At 39.0% G+C, this 20,328-nt stretch overlaps 2 protein-coding genes across 4 annotated transcripts; both read right to left on the reverse strand.

The window, feature by feature from the left end:
* Positions 1-1,381: 1,381 nt before the first annotated feature.
* On the reverse strand, positions 1,382-16,484 carry Hml (hemolectin). 3 transcript variants are annotated; one of them, XM_076776221.1, is made up of 36 exons: positions 16,413-16,484; positions 15,934-16,148; positions 15,741-15,830; positions 15,531-15,658; positions 15,295-15,454; positions 15,086-15,213; positions 14,930-15,025; positions 14,493-14,860; positions 13,843-14,422; positions 13,487-13,774; positions 12,984-13,414; positions 12,628-12,889; positions 12,323-12,553; positions 12,019-12,244; positions 11,740-11,945; positions 10,956-11,657; positions 10,546-10,884; positions 10,089-10,423; positions 9,799-10,029; positions 9,471-9,702; positions 9,085-9,405; positions 8,889-9,011; positions 8,316-8,820; positions 7,875-8,245; positions 7,303-7,743; positions 7,014-7,203; positions 6,604-6,947; positions 6,396-6,534; positions 5,963-6,315; positions 5,430-5,842; positions 5,042-5,340; positions 4,658-4,940; positions 4,482-4,586; positions 4,165-4,413; positions 1,800-4,080; positions 1,382-1,692 (listed from the first exon to the last, which is right to left on the reverse strand). In XM_076776221.1, exons 2-36 carry the CDS (start codon positions 16,032-16,034, stop codon positions 1,502-1,504), a joined length of 11,742 nt encoding a protein of 3,913 aa, XP_076632336.1. In that variant the 5' UTR covers positions 16,035-16,148; positions 16,413-16,484; the 3' UTR covers positions 1,382-1,501. The 3 variants fall into 3 exon arrangements, with proteins under 3 accessions (XP_076632336.1, XP_076632335.1, XP_076632334.1); XM_076776220.1 differs by having other exon boundaries at positions 15,741-15,842; XM_076776219.1 differs by having other exon boundaries at positions 15,741-15,872.
* LOC143347231 (C1GALT1-specific chaperone 1-like protein) lies at positions 16,275-18,910 on the reverse strand. The gene is made up of 3 exons (XM_076776247.1): positions 17,633-18,910; positions 17,254-17,555; positions 16,275-17,173 (listed from the first exon to the last, which is right to left on the reverse strand). The coding sequence occupies exons 1-3, from the start codon at positions 18,450-18,452 to the stop codon at positions 17,045-17,047; spliced, it is 1,251 nt and encodes a 416-aa protein (XP_076632362.1). The 5' UTR covers positions 18,453-18,910; the 3' UTR covers positions 16,275-17,044.
* Between the last annotated feature and the right edge of the window lie 1,418 nt (positions 18,911-20,328).

Consider the following 20,328-nt stretch of genomic DNA (forward strand, 5'->3'; position numbering starts at 1 on the left):
GATGGTTGGTTCGTGTGGATCGTTGATTCAGAAAAAAATCTTGAAAAAAAAAAAATATCTGTTATGGAGAGAAAATAATAAAGTACACAGAAATGTAAATAATATGTATTGATTTTCAATTGCTTATATTTTGTAAATGAACTCCTCAGGAGTCTGCTGTGAATTTGATTACGGTATGTAACGTGATCGAGAAAAAAATCTGATTGAATACGTAGCAATAGGTGCTGTGTACATAAAATAAATCACGATATATATACATATACATATATCTGTAGATTTGCAGCCGTTTGTATTTTTTCGGGCGCATAAGGTGCGCTTTATTACGTCACCAAATAAAATGAGAGAAAAAATTTTATATGAAAACGGGAGTATTAGTTGTCATCTCATTTTCTTAACTGTTCCAGCGTATACTTGGCGAACATACATTGTTAAGTGATTCGTCGAAGCAAAGATAAATGTTAAAGATAAGTTACATGTAAGAAGGTTAATGATGTTTTGTTACCGAGATTTTATCGTTCGCGCGTAGCGTTTGTAAGTTTGATTATGTTATCCGTTGCAAGGCATCGGCTGATAAGAATTAACAGAGGATGTAACATAAAAAGTTTTTAATTTTTATACTTGTCTCGATGTTATTCGTGTATACGATTATATTTGTTTGCGTTTCTTGGCTTGCTGTTTGTAATAGATTCGACAACTCAGGTTTCTTGCTGACTAGTCTACGAAACGCTGGTCCACTGAAAGTCTTATTTCTGTATTAACGTTGAATCGTTAACACAACTCCTTGCACCAAGGAATTGGCAAACGATAAATTAAACTATATCATCGACGATCTATTTCGATTTCATTTATAACGATACACGAAATTTATCCGTGTAGGGGAAGAAACTGTGATTTTAATTTATCTTCCGTCGGCTACACCTGGCACATGGAAGAAGTTACTTTCTCGCTTCGTTGTTCAAGCTTATCGTTTTTTTTTTTTTTTTTTTCAATACGTATTAGACGATTGTTTTCGATCTAGGATCCAGGCAACTATTCGTTTTCGTGCTCCAAGATTTTTTGGTAATCTACAATTCTAATTACAAAAAATAAATCACATCTGCTCTTTATCGATTGTACATGAGAATAAAAGTTTCTGAATCTTGAAGTACAAAGCGACAAATTTGATAGTGTGTGCATATACGTATTTAAAGAAAAAATAAAGTCTTGTTAAGGATGACTGAATAATTTTTATTGTACTTAGTGTGCTTCGGAATTCAGAGTATAGACTCTAGTATACCTTTGGAGAAAGACGTTATATGAATTGTTAAAAAATGTATATGTATATACATATGCATAGATGTGCGTGTATGTATATATATATAATATGCATCATTCAATAAAATCAACGAATAATATTTTTGTATTTTGTTATCTACATCGAAGCTATAAAATACTTATTTTAAACAATTGCTTATACCTCTGCAACACGTTTACAGTAATTTCATTGTACGCTTTTAATTCTTCAACCTTTAATTCCTCCTTTGCTTTCTTTATAGCCGGAATCACTGGCGTTACATGACGAACACGAGCAAGAAACTGGCATGATCACTCTCTTCTTCAACATTTTGTAGTCTTCGCACATCAATTCCACGATGAGACCCCTATGATCCGTAGGTTGACAACATTGGCAATTAATTGTTTGTCTCCAATTGTCTGCAAAGGTATGAATGATAAAACATTGTGTTATACTATGCTGTATTTAGTAATTGTGGTGTTGGGTATCATAGTAGACAAATTTTTACAAATTTCTATGTCATTACCTGTGTCGAAATATGTAGTGGATTCGCACTTTCCGCGACATTCCGTAATGCCTTCGATAGGTACGATATTTTTGCAGTATCCGTGTACTCGATGTTTCACTCTAAACATACCGATGGTAGATTGCGGATCGAGTACGTCAGCGGCACACTGATCAACTTTCAAATTGTGCGACGTTAAATTGCACATTTTGCAACAGTTCTGAGTGTAAATTGACGCTTCCGGACAGTTTGTTATGTCAGGACAAACCGTCGAACTACTGCTGACGGACAGTTGATCGTGTTGGTCCATACACACGTAAGAAGTACAATTATCAGCGGACGACCAAGTTGCGCCCGCTTCGTACAACATGTCTCCCGCCACACAGGAAGTTTGTCTACATTTTCCACAACATTCGCCCTCTTGTTCCTCGTACGTCCACCCAAGAGCGCACTTCTTCGAGCAAACTTCCACTTCCGTGTGCTTTGTTACATTCGAGTCTAGTACGCATAATTCCGTGACGCAATTATCCGACATGGATTTCCAACTCTCTCCGGGTTTGTACACTTTGTCATAGTATCGGCAACCAGTTTTAACGAACTGCGGACAACACTGGCCTGGAGTGTATTGTTTTTCAATTACAAATGCAGCCTCTTCCAAAGAATCTATCTCCGGACACTTTTCCACAACCGATTCGACGTGCACGGTTTCGTTGCTGGATATGCAAGTGTACTTGGTGCAAAAGTCCGCGGAGTGCCATTCTTCTCCTACGTTTCTCAATTCGTTACCGACGATGCAAGCTGTTGGAACACATCGTCCACAGCAATCGATCCTCTTGTTATCAAGAGGCTGATACTCGAATCCAAGATTACAAACAACGTTGCATTCTTGAACCTTCATTCGCTTCTCAACTCCGTTCTCTTCTTTGATGCACTCCATTAAAGTGCAGCTGTCTTCAGGATTCGGTTGCCAGATCTCGCTTACACTATACACTTTCTCCCCATCTTTACAAGCTGATCTTTCAAAGTAAGGACAACATTTAGTCGGCATTCGAATTTCTTCCAAGACAAAATCGAATACGTCTGGATGATCCTTAGCTTTCAAACACTCCATTGTGGAGCACTTTAGCTTCGGACCATCGTTATAGAGTTCACAAGTACAGGAAGTACACACGTCGTTCATCCACTGCTCTCCAATTTGAACTGCCACCGTATGCTCCGGCGTTTCTATATTGTTGTCTGCTCGAATGTTGTACAGACAAAGATCTTTCGGCGGGACGCATTTGTAATCGGCGCAGCAATCAGTCACATTGGTCTTTAATTCATAGTAGTTCGGACAAGTCGGCGCCGAAGGACAAGTTTGTGGATCGCAGATGGTCATCGACTTGGGACAGCATCCCGACGTATTCGTCACTCGTACAAAACCAGGTTCCAGCACCTCGACTTCAAAATCAATTTCGTTCAACGCTGGGCACTCGGATGGTAATAAGCACTCGCAGATGAATTTTTTACATCCATCAACGCCGGTGGATACCGTCATAGTTTGACCATAACCACACTCTGGCATTTGCACTTCTTCTGTGCAGAAGGGAGCTGCGGTCGTCACAGCGTTTGGTACGCAAAGATACTTTGTACAGCAATCTTCTTCCGTTCCGTTGACGACAATTGGCGTCATGTTTTCTTCGCAGACGGTGTTCACAGCCGGACATTCGGTTTTCTGACACTTGATGATTTTGTTATCGCAAGTGCACTTAGTGCAAACGTCTGGGAACCACGTATCACCTTCAACGTGGCCCTCCTTGTCGCACACGAGACACTTTTCTCTCGGTATGCAAGAGTCATTGTGGAAAACAAAGTCGCGTGGACAGAAACAACCTTCTTCGAAGTTCCTCGAGCACTTGGCATTGTCGTTGACGGTGTCGCAAGTTTCCTTGCAAGCAGATCCGCATGGCTGGTATTCCATAAAAGGTGGACAAGTGTAAGGACACATTTCGCTGCTTCTCCAAATCAGACACACTCCCACCTGCTGACATTTTCTTACGTACGCTTCGAAGCTATCGCAGAAGCCACCTCCGGTGCACATACTGTCCTGGCAAGCAATCAAGTATGGCATTGGATCAACGAGACCGTGACACTGCCCAAAATCGATCGTATTCAATAGATTTCTGCATATATCTTGATCGGCTGGTGGTAGGATGCATTTGCTTTGATTACTGGATATACACGCATCCGTGTTTAAGTTGGTACCCTGTGGCGATTCGGTGACTAACCAGCTTGTACCAAAGTCTTGCATGTCATTCGTAATCTGAATAACGACAAATTAATTTAGAGGCATTTATTTTGAAAATTGTACCTGTAGTATGCCCCTGTTCTTGATACAATACAGTACCTGTCCATCCTGTTTCTTCAAGTCATCCTCAGAATCTTCGTTACAATTGCCGCAAAGACCTTCCATTGTTCCTCCAAAGATATGCGAAGGAAGGGTGAGGGTAAATGCGAAATTCGGCTGATAGCTGGTAATTTCCAATTGAATGGAAGGTATCAATAGATGTAGCTTTTCCACGTTTTGTTCGAGAACCAACCAGTTTGCATCGACAGGAAACTCTTCTACCATGAAACCATCCTTTATCACTTGGAACTAGCCGAAACAATATGTATTAGAAACTTGAATCTTATGTATTCTCTGGATTCTAACATTGATTTTACCTCCTGAGTAGGTCCGTTTTTAATTTCAACGACGTGCCCTTTATAGAGCACTGTGACTGTTTCTACGCACAAACCCGTGTTACACATTCCGTTTGAGACCATCACCTGTTTTCAAAGTGCATAAGATAGAATATAATTTAGAAAGAAACATTTTACACGGTAATTGGTCCAACTACCTGATACGTATGATCTTCAGGGCTGTTTGTGTTTTCAATAACGTCTCTCGATAGAATGTACGTGCAATTGCCGTCAAATTTAATATTTTTTCTATCAAAACTGATGACTTTCGAATTGCTCAACCATTCGCAAGTGCAGTCTTTGCACTTCATCGGTGGTACGCACTCGTCGCCATTGCGTACTGTTCCTTCGGGACAGAAACAGCCAGAGAAACATACCCCTTGCATCACTGGACAGGGATCTATTTGTTGCAAGTTTTCGCAGCTAGTTTCGCATTTGTTTCTACGATTACAGAGATCAAAGAGTCACGATTATTACCAATATTACTATAGTTAATACTTCACCAATCAACGTGTTGTTTCTAAATATTTTAAGGATCATACCTGAAGCAATCTTTGTGAATAAACGGTGGGTTACAAGTAACGGGACAATCGTGAATGCTCCTCCAAGTTGACAGATCTGTGGTCAAGTCACCAGCCTGACATTCCGTAACGAAGCTGGTTAACGAGCGACAACGACAATCATTGTAAGTGTGATTACTACGTAGACAATTGCATGTGCTCTCCATACAACCGGACACGAATCTATCCAAGTCCACAATATTGGAGCACATTGCCAATGATGAATCCTTCGCCATGTTACAAATCTTCCAGCTCTCCGCTTGTAGATCGTAGGGACAAGCCTAAAGAGTTATAGAATTATGATTGAAAGTTAAGGCAACGTTAAAACAGGAACTTATATCGGTATTAAGTTTCTGCGTCAAACTGTTACCTGTGAATCGCATTCCGGCACTCCCTCCATTGCCCAGCTGTTTCCAAATTCTACAGTGGTTCGTGCCTGATTCCCATCGGGCAACTGTCTGTCGTTCATCGAATATCCATCGAAATAGCCGCAAAGACCGTCTATTTGGCGAGCCAATTTCGTGGAGACCCCCAACTTCACGTTGGAATTCAAGTCCCAAATCACCCAGAAACCATAGTCATTCGATATCAAGTACGTTATATCGCCAATAGAGGATATCTTGAACGAAGAAAATTTGTTGCCGAGTCGAGCCACTTGATTTGGCGCGTATCTGTAGTAATTCACTTCCACGTGCATGTCAGGGTACATGACGATCACGTCGTCATCCAACATCACTGCCAGAACTTGAATGCACTGATTATGCGAGTCACACTGCTTCTCCACTATGAAAATAATGTTTCTGATCAAACATTATCCTAAAGTTTTTCTAGTATCTTAAGAATCTTAAGATCCACCGATATAAAGTATGGTCTAATGGAATACACTTATTGCAGAACACTCACGTGTAATGTACCACTTGTTGGCAAACATATCTCTGGCTAATATGTGGTTACAAATATCATACTTATACTCTAGCTTGTCAAACGTGTTAAATGTTCTTCCAGTTATGTTGCAAACAGCTTCTTCGGGTGGTGGGGGTTTGCAAGTATACTTTGGACACTTTTGAAGCTTGTACATGCTCATTTTTTCGTAAACGACAGTGTAACCTAAGGGACAAGATGCTTCCGGGCAGACTTGCAGTTTGCCTTTATCAATAATCGGCGGTGGTTTATTAGGTACGCAGGTGAACTGTTCACACTCTGTCTCATTTTGTGGTGGTTGACTTTCAACAGGCTTTGAGTACTGCATGGATTTCCTGATTGAAAATATTTCTCATTAATAAGGGAGATTATTAGCAAAAATTTAGCAATCCTCCAATTTTGTGGACGAACGTACCTCAATCCTTTAGCTCTCCAGGGATGTCTGGACAAAGATTTCACTCCTGCCTTTGAATGAGATTTTTTATAATACCGTGATTTTGAACTTGTTCTATAGCCAGGTGGACAAATTGGTTCCTGACACACTTGTGGTGGAACTAGAAGAATATGAAAATCTTACTTTCCACATTCTTACTTCCCTCGTTTCTAAGTAGCTATTTTGGTACCTGTAGTTTGCATTTCGGTTACTTTGTCGTGCCGTTCAGTAGTGCTTAACTCCAAGGTGGGAGGTGTTGTTGCGATTACTTCAGAACAATCCTTTTCATCGTCCGGACAGTCTTGAATGCCATTGCACCACAGATTCTCGTCGATACAAACGTTACTGGTTGGACACAGACGCGTTGCAATAGGACAAGGCTTGCATATGCAGTTGCATAGTCCATTCACTACCGGTCGCATTTCTGGCTCCTGACAAGAATCACATTTCTTTGGTTGACAGAAAGAAGTTCCACCCAAAGTACACGTGCATTCCTGACAGTCTTCGCTCATGTATGTCGTGCCCACGTTGTACCTGTTAAATATTATGAATAAAGGCATTCAAATACTTTCGTTTATGAGTATAAATATGTTTACATACAGAATATGCCCAACTATACAGGGACATTCTTGCTGAATAACGCAAGTATTCCCATTCCACCAATAAGGTTCATTACACTGGCAACTAATTTCATTTTCATTTGATACTCCGTCACAAACATTGCATTTATTGATAAACGGTCGCGTTGTTGTCGATGTAGTTTCTACTTTCACAATAGTTGTAATAGACGCTGTAAAAATTATTACAATGAATCGTTATAACAAAAATATGAAATATAAAAAATCGTCAAACTCGTGGTACAACATATACAGAAAGATACTAAACTTACGGTATGGCACGAAGCAACCGAGCACCTCTATTTTGAGACCTATATGTTCGTGCCATTTCACTGGCTGTAACTTCAAGTATCTTGCATGCAACGGCCTGTCGAAGTAGTTCCTTATTATAGTCTCAGAATCAAAATTAGCCAAGAACTCTTTTTCCACGCCATTATTATCGATCACCGGGTTCCAGTGACGATCGTCGTTACTGTAAAAGACTTTGTAAACGGTTGTCCAGGTGTCTTCGCCGCCCTTTGTTGCAATTCCTGTTAAATTACGAGGTTCCAAGAAATCAATCTTAACAAATTGGTGTGGATTATCTAGCTTAGGATGCCAAGCGTATGGAGATGTTAGTTTGAGATTTGGCAACAAATCTGTAGAAGAGGACGACGTCGACAGCTGTTCGGCAAAGATTAGACCATTGTCCAGACCCATCGGTTCGTCGCATACTAAAAAGAACATAATTTTGTGCAGATTACACTGATCAACACCAAGTACTTATTATTAATTTTGGCTCTAGTTTTTCTAAAGCACAAACTAAAGGTGGACATTTTGTTGACCAGTATTATTCTCATTTTACCTGGATTTAGGACTTTCTCGGTCGACGTTGTTATTGTCGGAACACTCTGTGTTACCGGAGTGCTAGGAACTGTAAATTCGTGGCAGCCAAGTAACTCTGCTTTTATCGCTATTCCGTTGTGCCAGGATAATGGGTTTATCCGGACAACTTTTGCTTCGATCGGCTCATAGAACGTTTGCATCACAGGCTTTAAGTTATCTACGGGTCCTCTAAATACTTGTGGTTGCTTCTTATCATCCAATACGTAGGAGAAAGCATCGCCGTTCTCAGAAAACAATACTTTATAGCTAGTTACAAACTTCTCTTCCAGGCCGCTACCTTGTAGAACGGTGCCATAGATTGGTTCAGGTCTTTGGAACTTTATATCGAGCCTGGAAACAATGTCACAAATGAGAGAATCTTTGAACAGATAGAGCATTTGTTTTCAAAAGCTTTGTTTACCATTGGTCGACGTTACTGTACTCAGGTTCCCAGTATCCATCAGAGTTTTCAGGAATATTGGCATTTAAAGCTGAATTTTCTGGCCGGTACATTGGGCCTTTGGTACTACTCGCATCAAAAGTGACTTGATCGTTTAGGTATTGAATGAGAGGAATGAAATTACTACTAACGCAATGAGCTGGCGGACTAATAGTGCTAGGTACGACGATTGTGTGTTCCTTCTGACTTGGTGTCGTTGAGGAAGTAGTTGCTTCAGTGGGCAAATATGTAGCTGGCTTCTTGGTTGATGTCTGATTAATTTCACTGATGCATGATGATCCATCGCAGGTGTAATAATTATTGATGCACTGACAGATCTCGCACTCTGATTCTTTCACAACTGCACTGGGAATAACGAGTTCTCCTTCATAGGATTTACAAGAACAATCACTCTCGTCAACGCATGTCACAGCATCTCTCCAGAATTTGTGTGGTGGGCACTCTGATCTCTCCAGTGGAATGCAGCCTGATTTTCAACAAGTATAAAAGCAAATATTCAGTAAACGTCTAGATACGCAGAAGACAATACTATACCTGGTACGCATGTAAATGCATTGTTGCAATATCCTTTTTTTGACAAGGTGTACCGATAGTAATCACAAACTCTGTTGCAATCAATGGCACAGTCACTCCATGTTTCACCCTCCTTGCAAGCTTCTAAAAGCGAAATAGTAATTGTAGCCACGTGGTCTAAAGAATATTCTCAAAACAAGATTAAAAATGACAGTACTTGTAGTTATGATATTTTTCTCTAAAATTGTTGATATCGTAGTGTTATGTTTTGTTTTATTATCAGTTGTCCATTCGGTCTTAGTCGGTGTTGTCTGCGTTTGCAAACATTCCGGTCTCAAGAACAAAACATTGGCTGGCCAGTCGCAAACTTGTGCCTGCGAGTTGTATAACAGAGTTTGTCCGCACGATTTTTCCACGAATTGATTTTCGTTAACCCCGGGTACGCATTGATAAAATAAGTGGCAGTCCGTAGGATGAGGTTTATTGGGTTGTTGCACGCTGCATTCTTCATACGTTGGTTTCACGGTACTCGTTGGTACTATTAGAAAAATTATTATCATCGATCCAGTAAATCGATATCCACAGACTATACGCAATACAAACCTGTGTTAACAATATTAATTTTTTCCGTGGTAGTTGCTGAACATTGACACAAAACACTGATTTCGAAATCAATGCAAGGAAGTTTAGGCTGAGACTGACAATAAAGACCACGCTCTAAACTACACTCCACGTCCAAACCAGTTTCTTTTGGCGTTAAATGATGTTTCACGGATCTACATCTTATGTCAACCATGTGGCTTCTGTCGCACACTGCGGATCCTGGTATGTTTGCCTTTAATTTAAAGAATATAAAACAGGTTTCGCCTCGAAATTAACCCTTTTGCAAACGGATGGTTTTGATTTGCAAGACAATGAAAGGAGATATTACCAAATCTAAGTGGCTAGGTAGAGGTTCACGGTCTTTAATCTTCCTTCCCTTGATTGCTGGATCCTGGTTTAACCAGACAGTCCAACCATCGACACACTTTTGCGGTTCTTCCAATGGAACAGTACTTAAAACAGTAGTACAAGGTTCTCCTTTGCATAATACTTTACCTCGGCTACAGAAACACGCCTGACAATCGTCATTGCTAACACTGTCGCCTTCATAATAAGTTACCTAAAATAATAATCGTCATAAATATTTAATGAAACATTTTTTATGATTTTTAAACTTACCCCATTGATTTCAATACAGGGTATCTTGCACACTTCTCTGGGAACGCATTCTGTATAACTGTCATTACTGTAAACTTCTCCGTTGGAGCAGGTTTTAACGGAACACCCCTCGACGCAAGTGTCTTGAGAGCATAGGTGAGATTGGTCTTTCAGAATCATTAGATTATCGCAAGTTTCACGGGGACACGTTGAAACGCAAGGAGAATACGTGCTACATTTTTCGTTACACTGCATGGGACAAAGCTCCTGGCTTCGCCACGTTATGGGAACACCTTTTGCATTACATTCTTGTGCGTACGCTGCCAAAGCTGTGCAAAGACATTCACAATCGCCTCCTAAAAAGTGAAAAAAAAAAACAAAAAATTTGATGCAAAATGTAAACTTTACATACTGCTCGTTTTCATATATTAAATATATTATTATGTTGATAAAAATCAACTAAGGACTAATACGTTACCCGTGTCACAGCCGCAAGTGTCGAAAATGCAATTGTATAAATAACTTTCAACTTCGACTTCAGAGTGGCATGGGTAGAAAACGGAGGATTTCAATATGCCACATTTCTGCACAGCCCACAATTTTCTTTCCGGGTGTTGCTCGCATGGATCCTTAACCGATTTAGGTTCGGGACAAAACTCGTTCTTTTTCCAAGAGTCTCCAAACAAGTTGGCAGACGCTTCCGATATCCCGCCAGAAGGTGTTTTAAAATCGTCCTCGCTATTGTCGTTATAGTCACCGCAAAGACCCTTTGTACGGCCCTGCCACCTGGGATCCAATCTTATGTAGACTCTGGTACCTACGTAAAGTACAAAAACCATGATAGAGTTACGACTTTGAACAATAAACACCTAACTTTTAATTAGTCACCTCTGTCCCACTGAACAGTCAGTCCCAGGTCTGGCACGTCAACAAATACAAACAATCCAGCTGTTCTCATCGCGATTCTCTTAAAGACTCCCGAAGGTAGCTCTTTTCCTCTCGTTAGAGCAACTGTTTCAGAATTATCATTGCCTCCAATTGTAACGGTAATTGATTTAGAGCAAGATACACCGGTTGTTCCACACGGTACATTCTGAATTGATACGTCGTAAGATTCTTCCTTTCCTAGTGAACCTTTAGCCAGAACGTAGTCGCACATTCCTTGAAAATCGTAGATCTTTCCGTCAAATGTCTTGTAATGCGAATCACCCCAAGCGGAACAAACTCCCGCGCATATTGTATCCGTACACTTCCATGTGCCGTTCGTGCATTCGCAAGTGTTACACTCGTTCTGTATGACAGAGCTTTCCTTGTAACTCTGACCTCCGTGATGACACGGACAAGATTCTTCTTCGATACATTTACCACCCAGTTCATCCAGAACGTAGCCAGACCTGCAGACACAGCCAGATTTGCAGACGGATGGCTGTCGAACCGACTTGTGCATATTGTGACAAGTTCGAGGCTCTACTGGTGCACAATCTGTCACCTCCAAATGTTGGCTGGCTACGCAGGATGTTAATAGATCCTTGGCTGCTGGATACTCTCGAATCTCGTCTGACGTTGCTTCTCGACAGTTCCAAACGCCACCTTATTCGAAACATAATTTACTTCACACATATTAATCCATTTTAATTGAGCACAAGTCTTTTATATCTTTGAGAAACAAAACCTGCACAGGTGCAAAGCTCAAGAGCTTTGTTTCCAGGCCTAACTTCCCGGTGCCCAGTCTGAAACTCCAATCCTGCGTATGTACAAGGGCACTGTCCAATTAGAACACATTCCCCATGGACGTCCAACGTTTCACCCTCTGGGCAGTTGCATCCCTCTACGCATTCTTGTTTGCAGTCCTGGTAAGCGGATATATCACCACAGGATCTACAAATAATTAACAAAGAATTACCTATTGCGTATATTACAATCATCGATTAAATTTGCAATCATAAAATACCTTGTGCAACTATTTCCACAAATCTGATAGACTTGATTTTCAGGACAATGTATCTTACACTCGTTTACATCTTGTCGCCATAAGAGTTTTATTCCCGCAGCGGCGCAGTCTTTAGCATAAGCAGCCAATATAGGACAGAGACATAATCCAACATCAACCTTGCAGGAGCACATGTCGAACATGCAATCTTTATAAAACGCATCTGGATCTACGTGCCAGTGGCAGCCTGAAAGGGAGGACTATAAGTAGTTCGGACCCGACAAAAGTGGAATAAATTGAAATTTATTTGATATGTGGATAATACCGGAAAATAATTCGCTGAACAAATAGGAACAGTATTGTTTGGCAGTCGCTCGTTTCTGTGGATCCAAGTCGCAAGGATGATCCAATTCCTTTTCCGGAACGTTGGCACAGTGCTCATCCGACTTCCACTTATTAGCAAAACAGACAGCCGTGTTTTCGATGTCGCCTTCTGGCGTAACGAAATCATCTTTCTGATTCTCTGAGAATGTACCGCACAGTCCTCTAGTGTGACCTGATAACGATACGTAAAATGAAAAAGTAAAGATCGTTGCAGAAACGAGACTAAGAGATACAAGAGACATTAACCATGAAATTCGGGAGGAGCCGTGATGTAAACGCGGGAGATCCCATCCCACCATATTTCCAAACCGCTTGGCAAATGGACAGCCAAAAATATACTGCTGGCAATACGTATCCTGATATCGTTGACCAATGAAGGGAACATTGTTATATCGTTTCCGTCGATTAGCACCTGATGATTTTGCTTTAGTTTCACGGAAGTTCCCTTGTAATTGATTGTTATAGTTTTCGTACAAGATGGTGCATCGGCTGGAACAAGTCCCATGTTCTACAAGCAAAATGACGTTGTTGTTGTGTAAATCTCAATTTTGGACGTGTATAATTCATTTATTACAAGTAAAATAGGGATCTCTGCTACAAACCTCTGATATCGCACCGGAACAGGGAACATTTTCACCCTCGATACTGTAATCGTCTCCCTTCATCAGATAGTATTTACATTTCCCCATGAAATCGTAACGTCTTCCGTCGAAAGTGACGTAATGTGGGTCTCCAATGACGGCGCATCTAGCACTGCATTTAGCTTGCGTGCATATCCACTTTCCAGAAGAACATGTACAAGTGTTACAGTTTTTCTGCACACTTTTGCCAGGTTGAAACAACTTTCCACGCAATCTACAAGGACACTCGTCGGGATATACGCATCTTCCTTCGTGAGCCACAGTTCCTGTTGGACAGAAACAACCCTCTTCGCAACGATCGGCGTTCAGTTTTCCTTCCATTCCTGTCCAACAGGATGGTTCTTCCTCTGGGCCGCAAGGCATGTATACTCGTCCGTTGTTGCAAAGCATGGCTGTAATTCAATCCAAAGCTCGCACCATTTCTTTCCTTATCAATTTGTCTACCTTAACTTATAAAGACTCACGGCAAGTATCGTTGTTTCTCCAGCCGGACAAGGATACGACTTTCTTATGAGCACATTGTCTAACGTAAACGTTCATCGTTTCGCAAGCACATTTCCTTTTGTCATCGTGTGTACAAGCACAATAATCCCACATACACGCGGTCTGCAATTCGGAGACGCTAATTGTATTGGCACAAGCCTGGAATCTATGATCGGAAAGCAGCCTAGTACAAAACTGGATGGCGTCTCCAGCAACGATTGGACTCGAGTCGCAAGAGTGCTGAACGTTTGGATATCCGTCGCACATTTCTGAAAGAATAGAATAAAAGTGAATAACTATGAACATGTTTTCAACATGTTTTCTACAACAACGATACCTCCAATGTTTTCCGTCCGCCAGGAAGATGCAAAGGCCGCAATGTTTCTCGCACGATCCCCATTTTTGCTCGTTTGATCGTCGCCCTTGTCGCCGTTCATATTACCACAGAGACCAATTGTTTTGTTCCACATATTTTCAAGAGCTTCGATCTGCAGCATGAGGGCACCGTCCCACTTTAACTGGACGCCCAGAGAATCCAGAGTCACGATAATAAAATGCGCGGACATCTCCACCCTTAAACCCGGAAGTTGCGCCGGAATAGATAGCAATTTCTTCAAAGTTCGAAACTCTGGGACTCCGTATTCGTTCCTCGACAGAATGTACTCCTTCTCTTGGATAAAAATCTTTATGATTCTGAAGCAATCTTGAGTCTTGCAAGTTGGGCTGTTCTCCACTATTACGGTGAAGATTCTGTTCTGTGCTTCTTGAACCAGAATATAAGAACAGTCGCTATCGAAGCTGAAGACATCGTCGTCGAAGGTCTTGTAATGTACACCGCCCCAAGTGAAGCAGGTTTTTGGTATCGGGTGATTCTCTTCGACGAATATCACGTTGTCTTTCAGAGGATTGAATACTAACTGAAGGTAAAAGGAAACATCGTTAAGCAATGTAATAACGTACAACTTTAAGTTTTCGTTGAATTATTACCGTGTTCGAAGTCATATTGTAATTGTTGTAAAGACCCATCATATCGTAACTGGTTTTATATAACGGAGATGGTTTCGTATTGGAGCTGAAGACGTCCTCGTACGTCCACGAATGGTTAGTTTCCCGAACGTAAGAGTTATACGTGGTACCTAGAGAAATCACATTCTTGTTTTCACTGTACTTGCACTGAGGTATTGGTTGTGGTTCGAAGACACCGGTTTCATAGAAACACGTGTACGCGGTCGCAGGAGGAAACTCGAATTCTACTCCTTCAGGGCAATTCAGAGTACATGAGGAACTGTCACCAACACTGGTACAGTAGAAACCACCATTGAATCCCATCTTCTCTCCTTTACAGGCGTCAGCAGCTGCGAAAAAATATCATGTTTCACAACAGAGTACAGACATTATTTTACTGAAATAGGCATTATACTTACAATATTGACACTGAGGTCCTCTGTACGCCTGTGGGCATTGACAAAGATTCGACGGAAGACAGTTGCCTCCGTTTTGACATGGTGGATTGCATACAGCTGTAACGAAGAAGATATATTTATTAAATGCTCAAATCTTTACTTTTCAAGAGGACGTACGTTCGCAATTAGGCACAGAAACCCAGTCTTGTCTGGTAGGTATCCAATTTCCATTTTTGCAGATAAGATTAGTAATGGAGGTGCCATCCGGAAACGTGAAATTTTTCATGCAGTTTATGGTACACGATCTAACAGAATACAGTCACGATTGAGTATGTGATCAAATTAATTCTAACGACATGGATTTCAGCATTCTTAGAATAACATACTTTGAGTTACATAATTTGTAAGAATTAAACACTGGAGGGGGATACTCCATGCATGGTTTATTTTCAAACTGGCATTGTGGTCCAATGTAATCTTCAGGACAGTTGCATTGATGGGGTGCAACGCATACTCCATTATTCAAGCATTCTGGCATGCAAATTGCTAGAAACATGTGATTACGTTTATTTTTAAATGTTCTCGTATACCAGAGGAATCGAATATTCCCCGAAAAACTTACGTTCGCAGTGAGGTACAGAATTCCACTCTGTGTCAAGTATGTGCCATTGTTTGTCCTTGCAAGTTACAGCCAGCTGCGTTACGCCGTTTGGAAATTTATAATTTTGATCACAGGCTGCAATGCAACCACTATAAATAATAAAATGAACTGTGATTTTAATATTCGAATACAATAAGTGGTAATATTATGTATCAGTTAACGGGGTATCACCTGTTCGTTGAACACCGTATTCTACCATTTATAGGTGGATCTGGTTGACTGCTGCAACCTCCTGGGAACAATTTTTTCGTCTTCTTCACGCTGTAATCCTCGCTTGGGTTATCGTCCAATAGAATACTTAGACTAATAATAATTAATTCATTAATTCTTAGAATTAAAAGAAAAAAATAATGTTATCACTTACTCGCCCACATCGAAGGACTCTTCCGTATTATTCCCAGTAATTGATGGACTCGCAATAATGATGATTATCACAATATTGAAAAATGCGTTCCGCAGCACCATGTTGAATTAATTGCACTTATATCATTTTTAATAATTCAAAATAATACAATGAAACAACTTTGAAGGCTTGCTGTCGCCGAATATGCGCATTAATACATTTCTTCTTTTATATAGCTATGAAAAGGAAACGGATAACTGATAAAGTACAGTTTGATAAATGTTTCGAAGAAAAAAATATGGGTCAGTAATTCGGAATTAAATTAAAGTAAGGAATTTGTTGGTGAATAAAAAAGTCTGAACTGAAAATCGGAACGTTTATTGTCACAAATTTGCACATTGTATGTAGAAATTTTTGAGTTTATTTTACATTATAAAAACGAGTATATATATGTGTGTGTATTTGTAATATATTATCAGGTACTGTAAATCTTAACTTACAGCAAAGGATAATGCTCTTAGGCACTGTGTCCGCGTGTCTCTATTATTCAAAGATAGATCGCGCGAATAAAATATTATAAAGTGATGCTTTATATTCTACATTCTTCACCCATATTCTAGACTGGAAATGTGATTTGGTTATCACGGTCATTATAAGCGTTAATATGTTCCTAATTAGTCAGATAAGGCAACAATGGTGTAACAAGGGAAATAGTTATCAAACAGCACCATTCCGCTGTTCTCACATTCATATCAATGAAGCTTATTAATACTTTAAATATTGCATATATAAATATATTCGTAATGCGTAAAACCCCGGCAAACATTTCGAGCCGGAAACAATGTTGTTACATAAAAAGCTGACTCGACATACATACAAAATATTTGAACAATCATTACAACAATCATTAAACTGTATTATATAGGTAACATTACTAAAACAATTATAATGTCAAAAAAAAAAAAATTAAATATTTAACCACCTATTAATTTCATAAACGAGGTAATTGAGTGTATTAACTAATCTCAAATAGCTTCAGAAAACTTGTTAATTCGGTAGAACCTACGTTGTATAAATTGTATGAAAATTACAATGTATAAAAAAATTATTTGGATGTATCTCTATTTTCATCCTAATGATTCTTGGCAATTAGCTGTTCTGGTTCGGAATATTTCGAATGCCATATTTCGTAGTATGCGTCGCTAGAAATATTATTCAAATGCGTAATGTTGAACTCTTCCTTCAGCGCAATTTTCCATACCTGAAGATGCAAATAATCCATTAATCATAAGTTTTTCTACCAAGGTATATCAAAAAATGTTAAAATAACAATAATCTTACATCATCATCAGGTACTGTTGTTGATGCCTTTACATTTCCAAAAAGACCCTTACTTTTCAAGACATATAAATGATACAATAAATAATCTAAAGTATACATTTTGTCAGATTCTCCGATGTTAAAAGTAACAGACATTAAAGAGCAACACTCATTTTGTATTGGATATAAAGCACGAGTCCAATAGCTGCTAGTTTTAATGACTCCCCATAGTAAGGACTGTAAGGAATACCCATGGAATGTACCTCTTAAATACTGATCTCTTGTATCAGAAGGATGAATTCCCATAGATGCCAAGTGTTTAGCTAAAAATCATCAAGAGTAATATTTTATTTGCATTTACATGCATTACAAAATTAATATTACAATAGAATAAATGTACCAAGGTAATAATCCTCCTGTTTCCAATACTTGCCACCAGCTGCACATTTTTCAGAATTGTCAAACATTTTAATTAGTTTTCTAAGCACCCCAATACTGATAACATATCCTGCATCTGCAACATTGTAAGGCTGTCCCCATAGCACAACCGCATGACCTAAATAATGATCCTGTGTATGATTCAACAGGGCCAGCATATATCTTAAATTCTCAGGAATCACTAATGTATCATCTTTTACAAAGATAAGCCACTCCAAGGTTCCATTATCTTTCCAAACATAGTTAAAGGCTTCGCACAAAAGCTGCCATGAAGATAACAGCTTAATTTTAAAATTTATAATTGGCACTTCCGAATTCTTTTGTTGACCAAAGAAATATATCTTGTTACAACGTTTCCCCCAGGTATTTTGAATAGACCTTGTCATTTTAACTTTTTTTACAAAGACAATGCAAGTAATGTGAATCGTAGATTTCAACCATTCCGATTCTAGTTTTTCTTCTCTTTCAGATCCATACAAATAGGCATCCATATTAATATTTTTTACTTTTAAATTCTGATTTCTTAACCATTTGCTGTAAGTAGCATCCATGGATTTTTCTTTCCAGGTTTGAAGAGCAATCTGTTCATTGCTCCATGCATCAGAGACAAGCCATTTAAGAAGAGCACTCCTTCTTGCAATGTTGGAGTTTGCTGAAGAACTCTTGCAAACAGAGGTACCATTAAATACATCTTGAACTATGTATAATAATACTGCGAAGAGAAAACCAATTCCAAATCCGATCAGAAATATGGATCTTAACTTAAAACAACGAAGATGCATTTTGTCAATTGTGATATTAATTTAAAATCGATCATGTCTATCGTAGAATCGTTTCATTAAAACCAGTCAATAAAGTAACATAATTAAAATAAAATGAAAAAAGGTGAGGAACCTAATCAACAGGTGATACGCGTGTACTACGTAAATTTAATACAGAACATAACCACGCATCAATTTTATTGCATTGAAATTTATCATTCAGATTCGAATAATGACAACATAAACTACTGGTAGAGAAACGGAAAATCCTTATTAATCACGCAGGATGTTATCACTTGTAATTGTATGCAATTATTATGCATATTTAATTATTTACAATTACAAGGGTGTCTCAAGATGGGACAAATTAGTAAATGCAAGTTTCATATGTCAAGAGGAATAAAAAAATTCTTTTTCATTTTGCAATTCAAGATTTCATTTACAAAATATATTTATATATGAAATTTTGTTTATTTTAGTTATTCACAAGCAATGCTATAGCCATCTAACAGCGAAACGTATGAACTAATTCTCTGAGACAGAGGTTCCCTCTGTTAAAAATAATAATGTGTGATTGCTTAGATAATTTATTTATTCGGAGGGGACCATCGATTTTTTTAATTGATTCTGACACGAATCATTTCTTTCAGTTAATAATCGATCTTATATTCGTCCAGTCTCTCATGAAGTGTGGATTTCGTTCTTCTTTTGACGATCAAACGCAATTATTCTTCCAGAAGTTTCTGCATTTTTCTACTTGAACAGTCCCAGAGAATGATTGAAAAGTACGTAAGACCATTTCTTATCAAGCGTCATTGCTAGACAGTGCTTACCAATTGTAGGGAATATGCGTTTCAGTAAAAAAATTATTCTCAAACGCAGACAATATTCACTATCACTGAATAAATTAGTAATAAATAATGATTATTTGGCACATAATTTCAGGTTAATTTTTCTTTCGTAGCGTTTTAAATATAATTATGCAAATGTAAGCTACCATTGTGGGGAGGGGCATTCATGTTTGGTCAATTTGAGCGCAGATCGAGTGTCAGATGTGGATTTAAAATATAATGAAAATAATTTAGGAATATTATAAAACTATATAAGAATATATCAATAACATATATTGTACCCCTTATAGATATATGCGTACATATAATATGCGGTTCGAATATTGTGATTAACGTGGTATAATGGCGTGTAACAAAGTGACCTTCACATGACCTTGTGTACGGAGAATCCAGACATGTATGCTTATATGGCATGGCATAACGTGGATGTTCTTATTATTTTTTCAAATAATATGATAAAAAATTTACAAATTCAATTTTCATCGAGATATAAAAGGATAACCTAAAGTAATATGTAACCAAACGTAAATGTGTAATGAAAACTCGTTGATGATTAAAATTCGGTCCTCCGAAACGGATCTTTTCTAAGATTTAGATTTAAGATTGTAAACTGACGTAGAATTTTTGTTAGTAGAAGATGAAGCGTGAAACCGTTTTCAAGGACATTCTAGCGAACTATCGGCGAAGTTGTTCATTTTACTTTTGCTTCCTCCGTTGTCCCCGCGCTAAAATCTGGACCAGTCGCGTACCTGTCCCGTGCAGAAGACCTCTCCCGCAGTATTGATCACTTTGGGAGGGAAAGGCACGCTGGGGGTGGCCAGTGAACACGTGCCACTGGTCGAAGTCTGAAGGGAGGATTTTTGTTCCTCGCAGATAAGGAAATTAAAAAATTTAACAGAGAAATAGAAATGACAGACATCGTGTAAAATAAATCTAATTAATGGAGCAATTAGAGCACGTAGACCTTACACGAAGTAGACTGAGAAATATTCTACTTGCAAAGTGTTGGAGTATTGATCCACCTTGGGTGAAATGCGGACTTTACG

The sequence above is a fragment of the Colletes latitarsis genome, chromosome 10, assembly GCF_051014445.1.
Source record: "Colletes latitarsis isolate SP2378_abdomen chromosome 10, iyColLati1, whole genome shotgun sequence".
Lineage (NCBI taxonomy): Eukaryota > Metazoa > Arthropoda > Insecta > Hymenoptera > Colletidae > Colletes > Colletes latitarsis.

What these genes read in the sequence shown, in the direction of transcription:
- Hml (XM_076776219.1), bottom strand. Translation starts at nt 16,034, where the DNA reads ATGGTGCTGCGGAACGCATTTTTCAATATTGTGATAATCATCATTATT. An exon ending in TTCTGTACCTCACTGCGAAC is followed by an intron (nt 15,455 to 15,530) that starts GTAAGTTTTTCG and finishes ACATGTTTCTAG; the next exon opens with CAATTTGCATGCCAGAATGC. An exon ending in TGAGCTTTGCACCTGTGCAG is followed by an intron (nt 11,658 to 11,739) that starts GTTTTGTTTCTC and finishes GTTTCGAATAAG; the next exon opens with GTGGCGTTTGGAACTGTCGA.
- LOC143347231 (XM_076776247.1), bottom strand. Translation starts at nt 18,452, where the DNA reads ATGCATCTTCGTTGTTTTAAGTTAAGATCCATATTTCTGATCGGATTT. An exon ending in ACAGGAGGATTATTACCTTG is followed by an intron (nt 17,556 to 17,632) that starts GTACATTTATTC and finishes GATGATTTTTAG; the next exon opens with CTAAACACTTGGCATCTATG. An exon ending in CAACAGTACCTGATGATGAT is followed by an intron (nt 17,174 to 17,253) that starts GTAAGATTATTG and finishes TTGCATCTTCAG; the next exon opens with GTATGGAAAATTGCGCTGAA.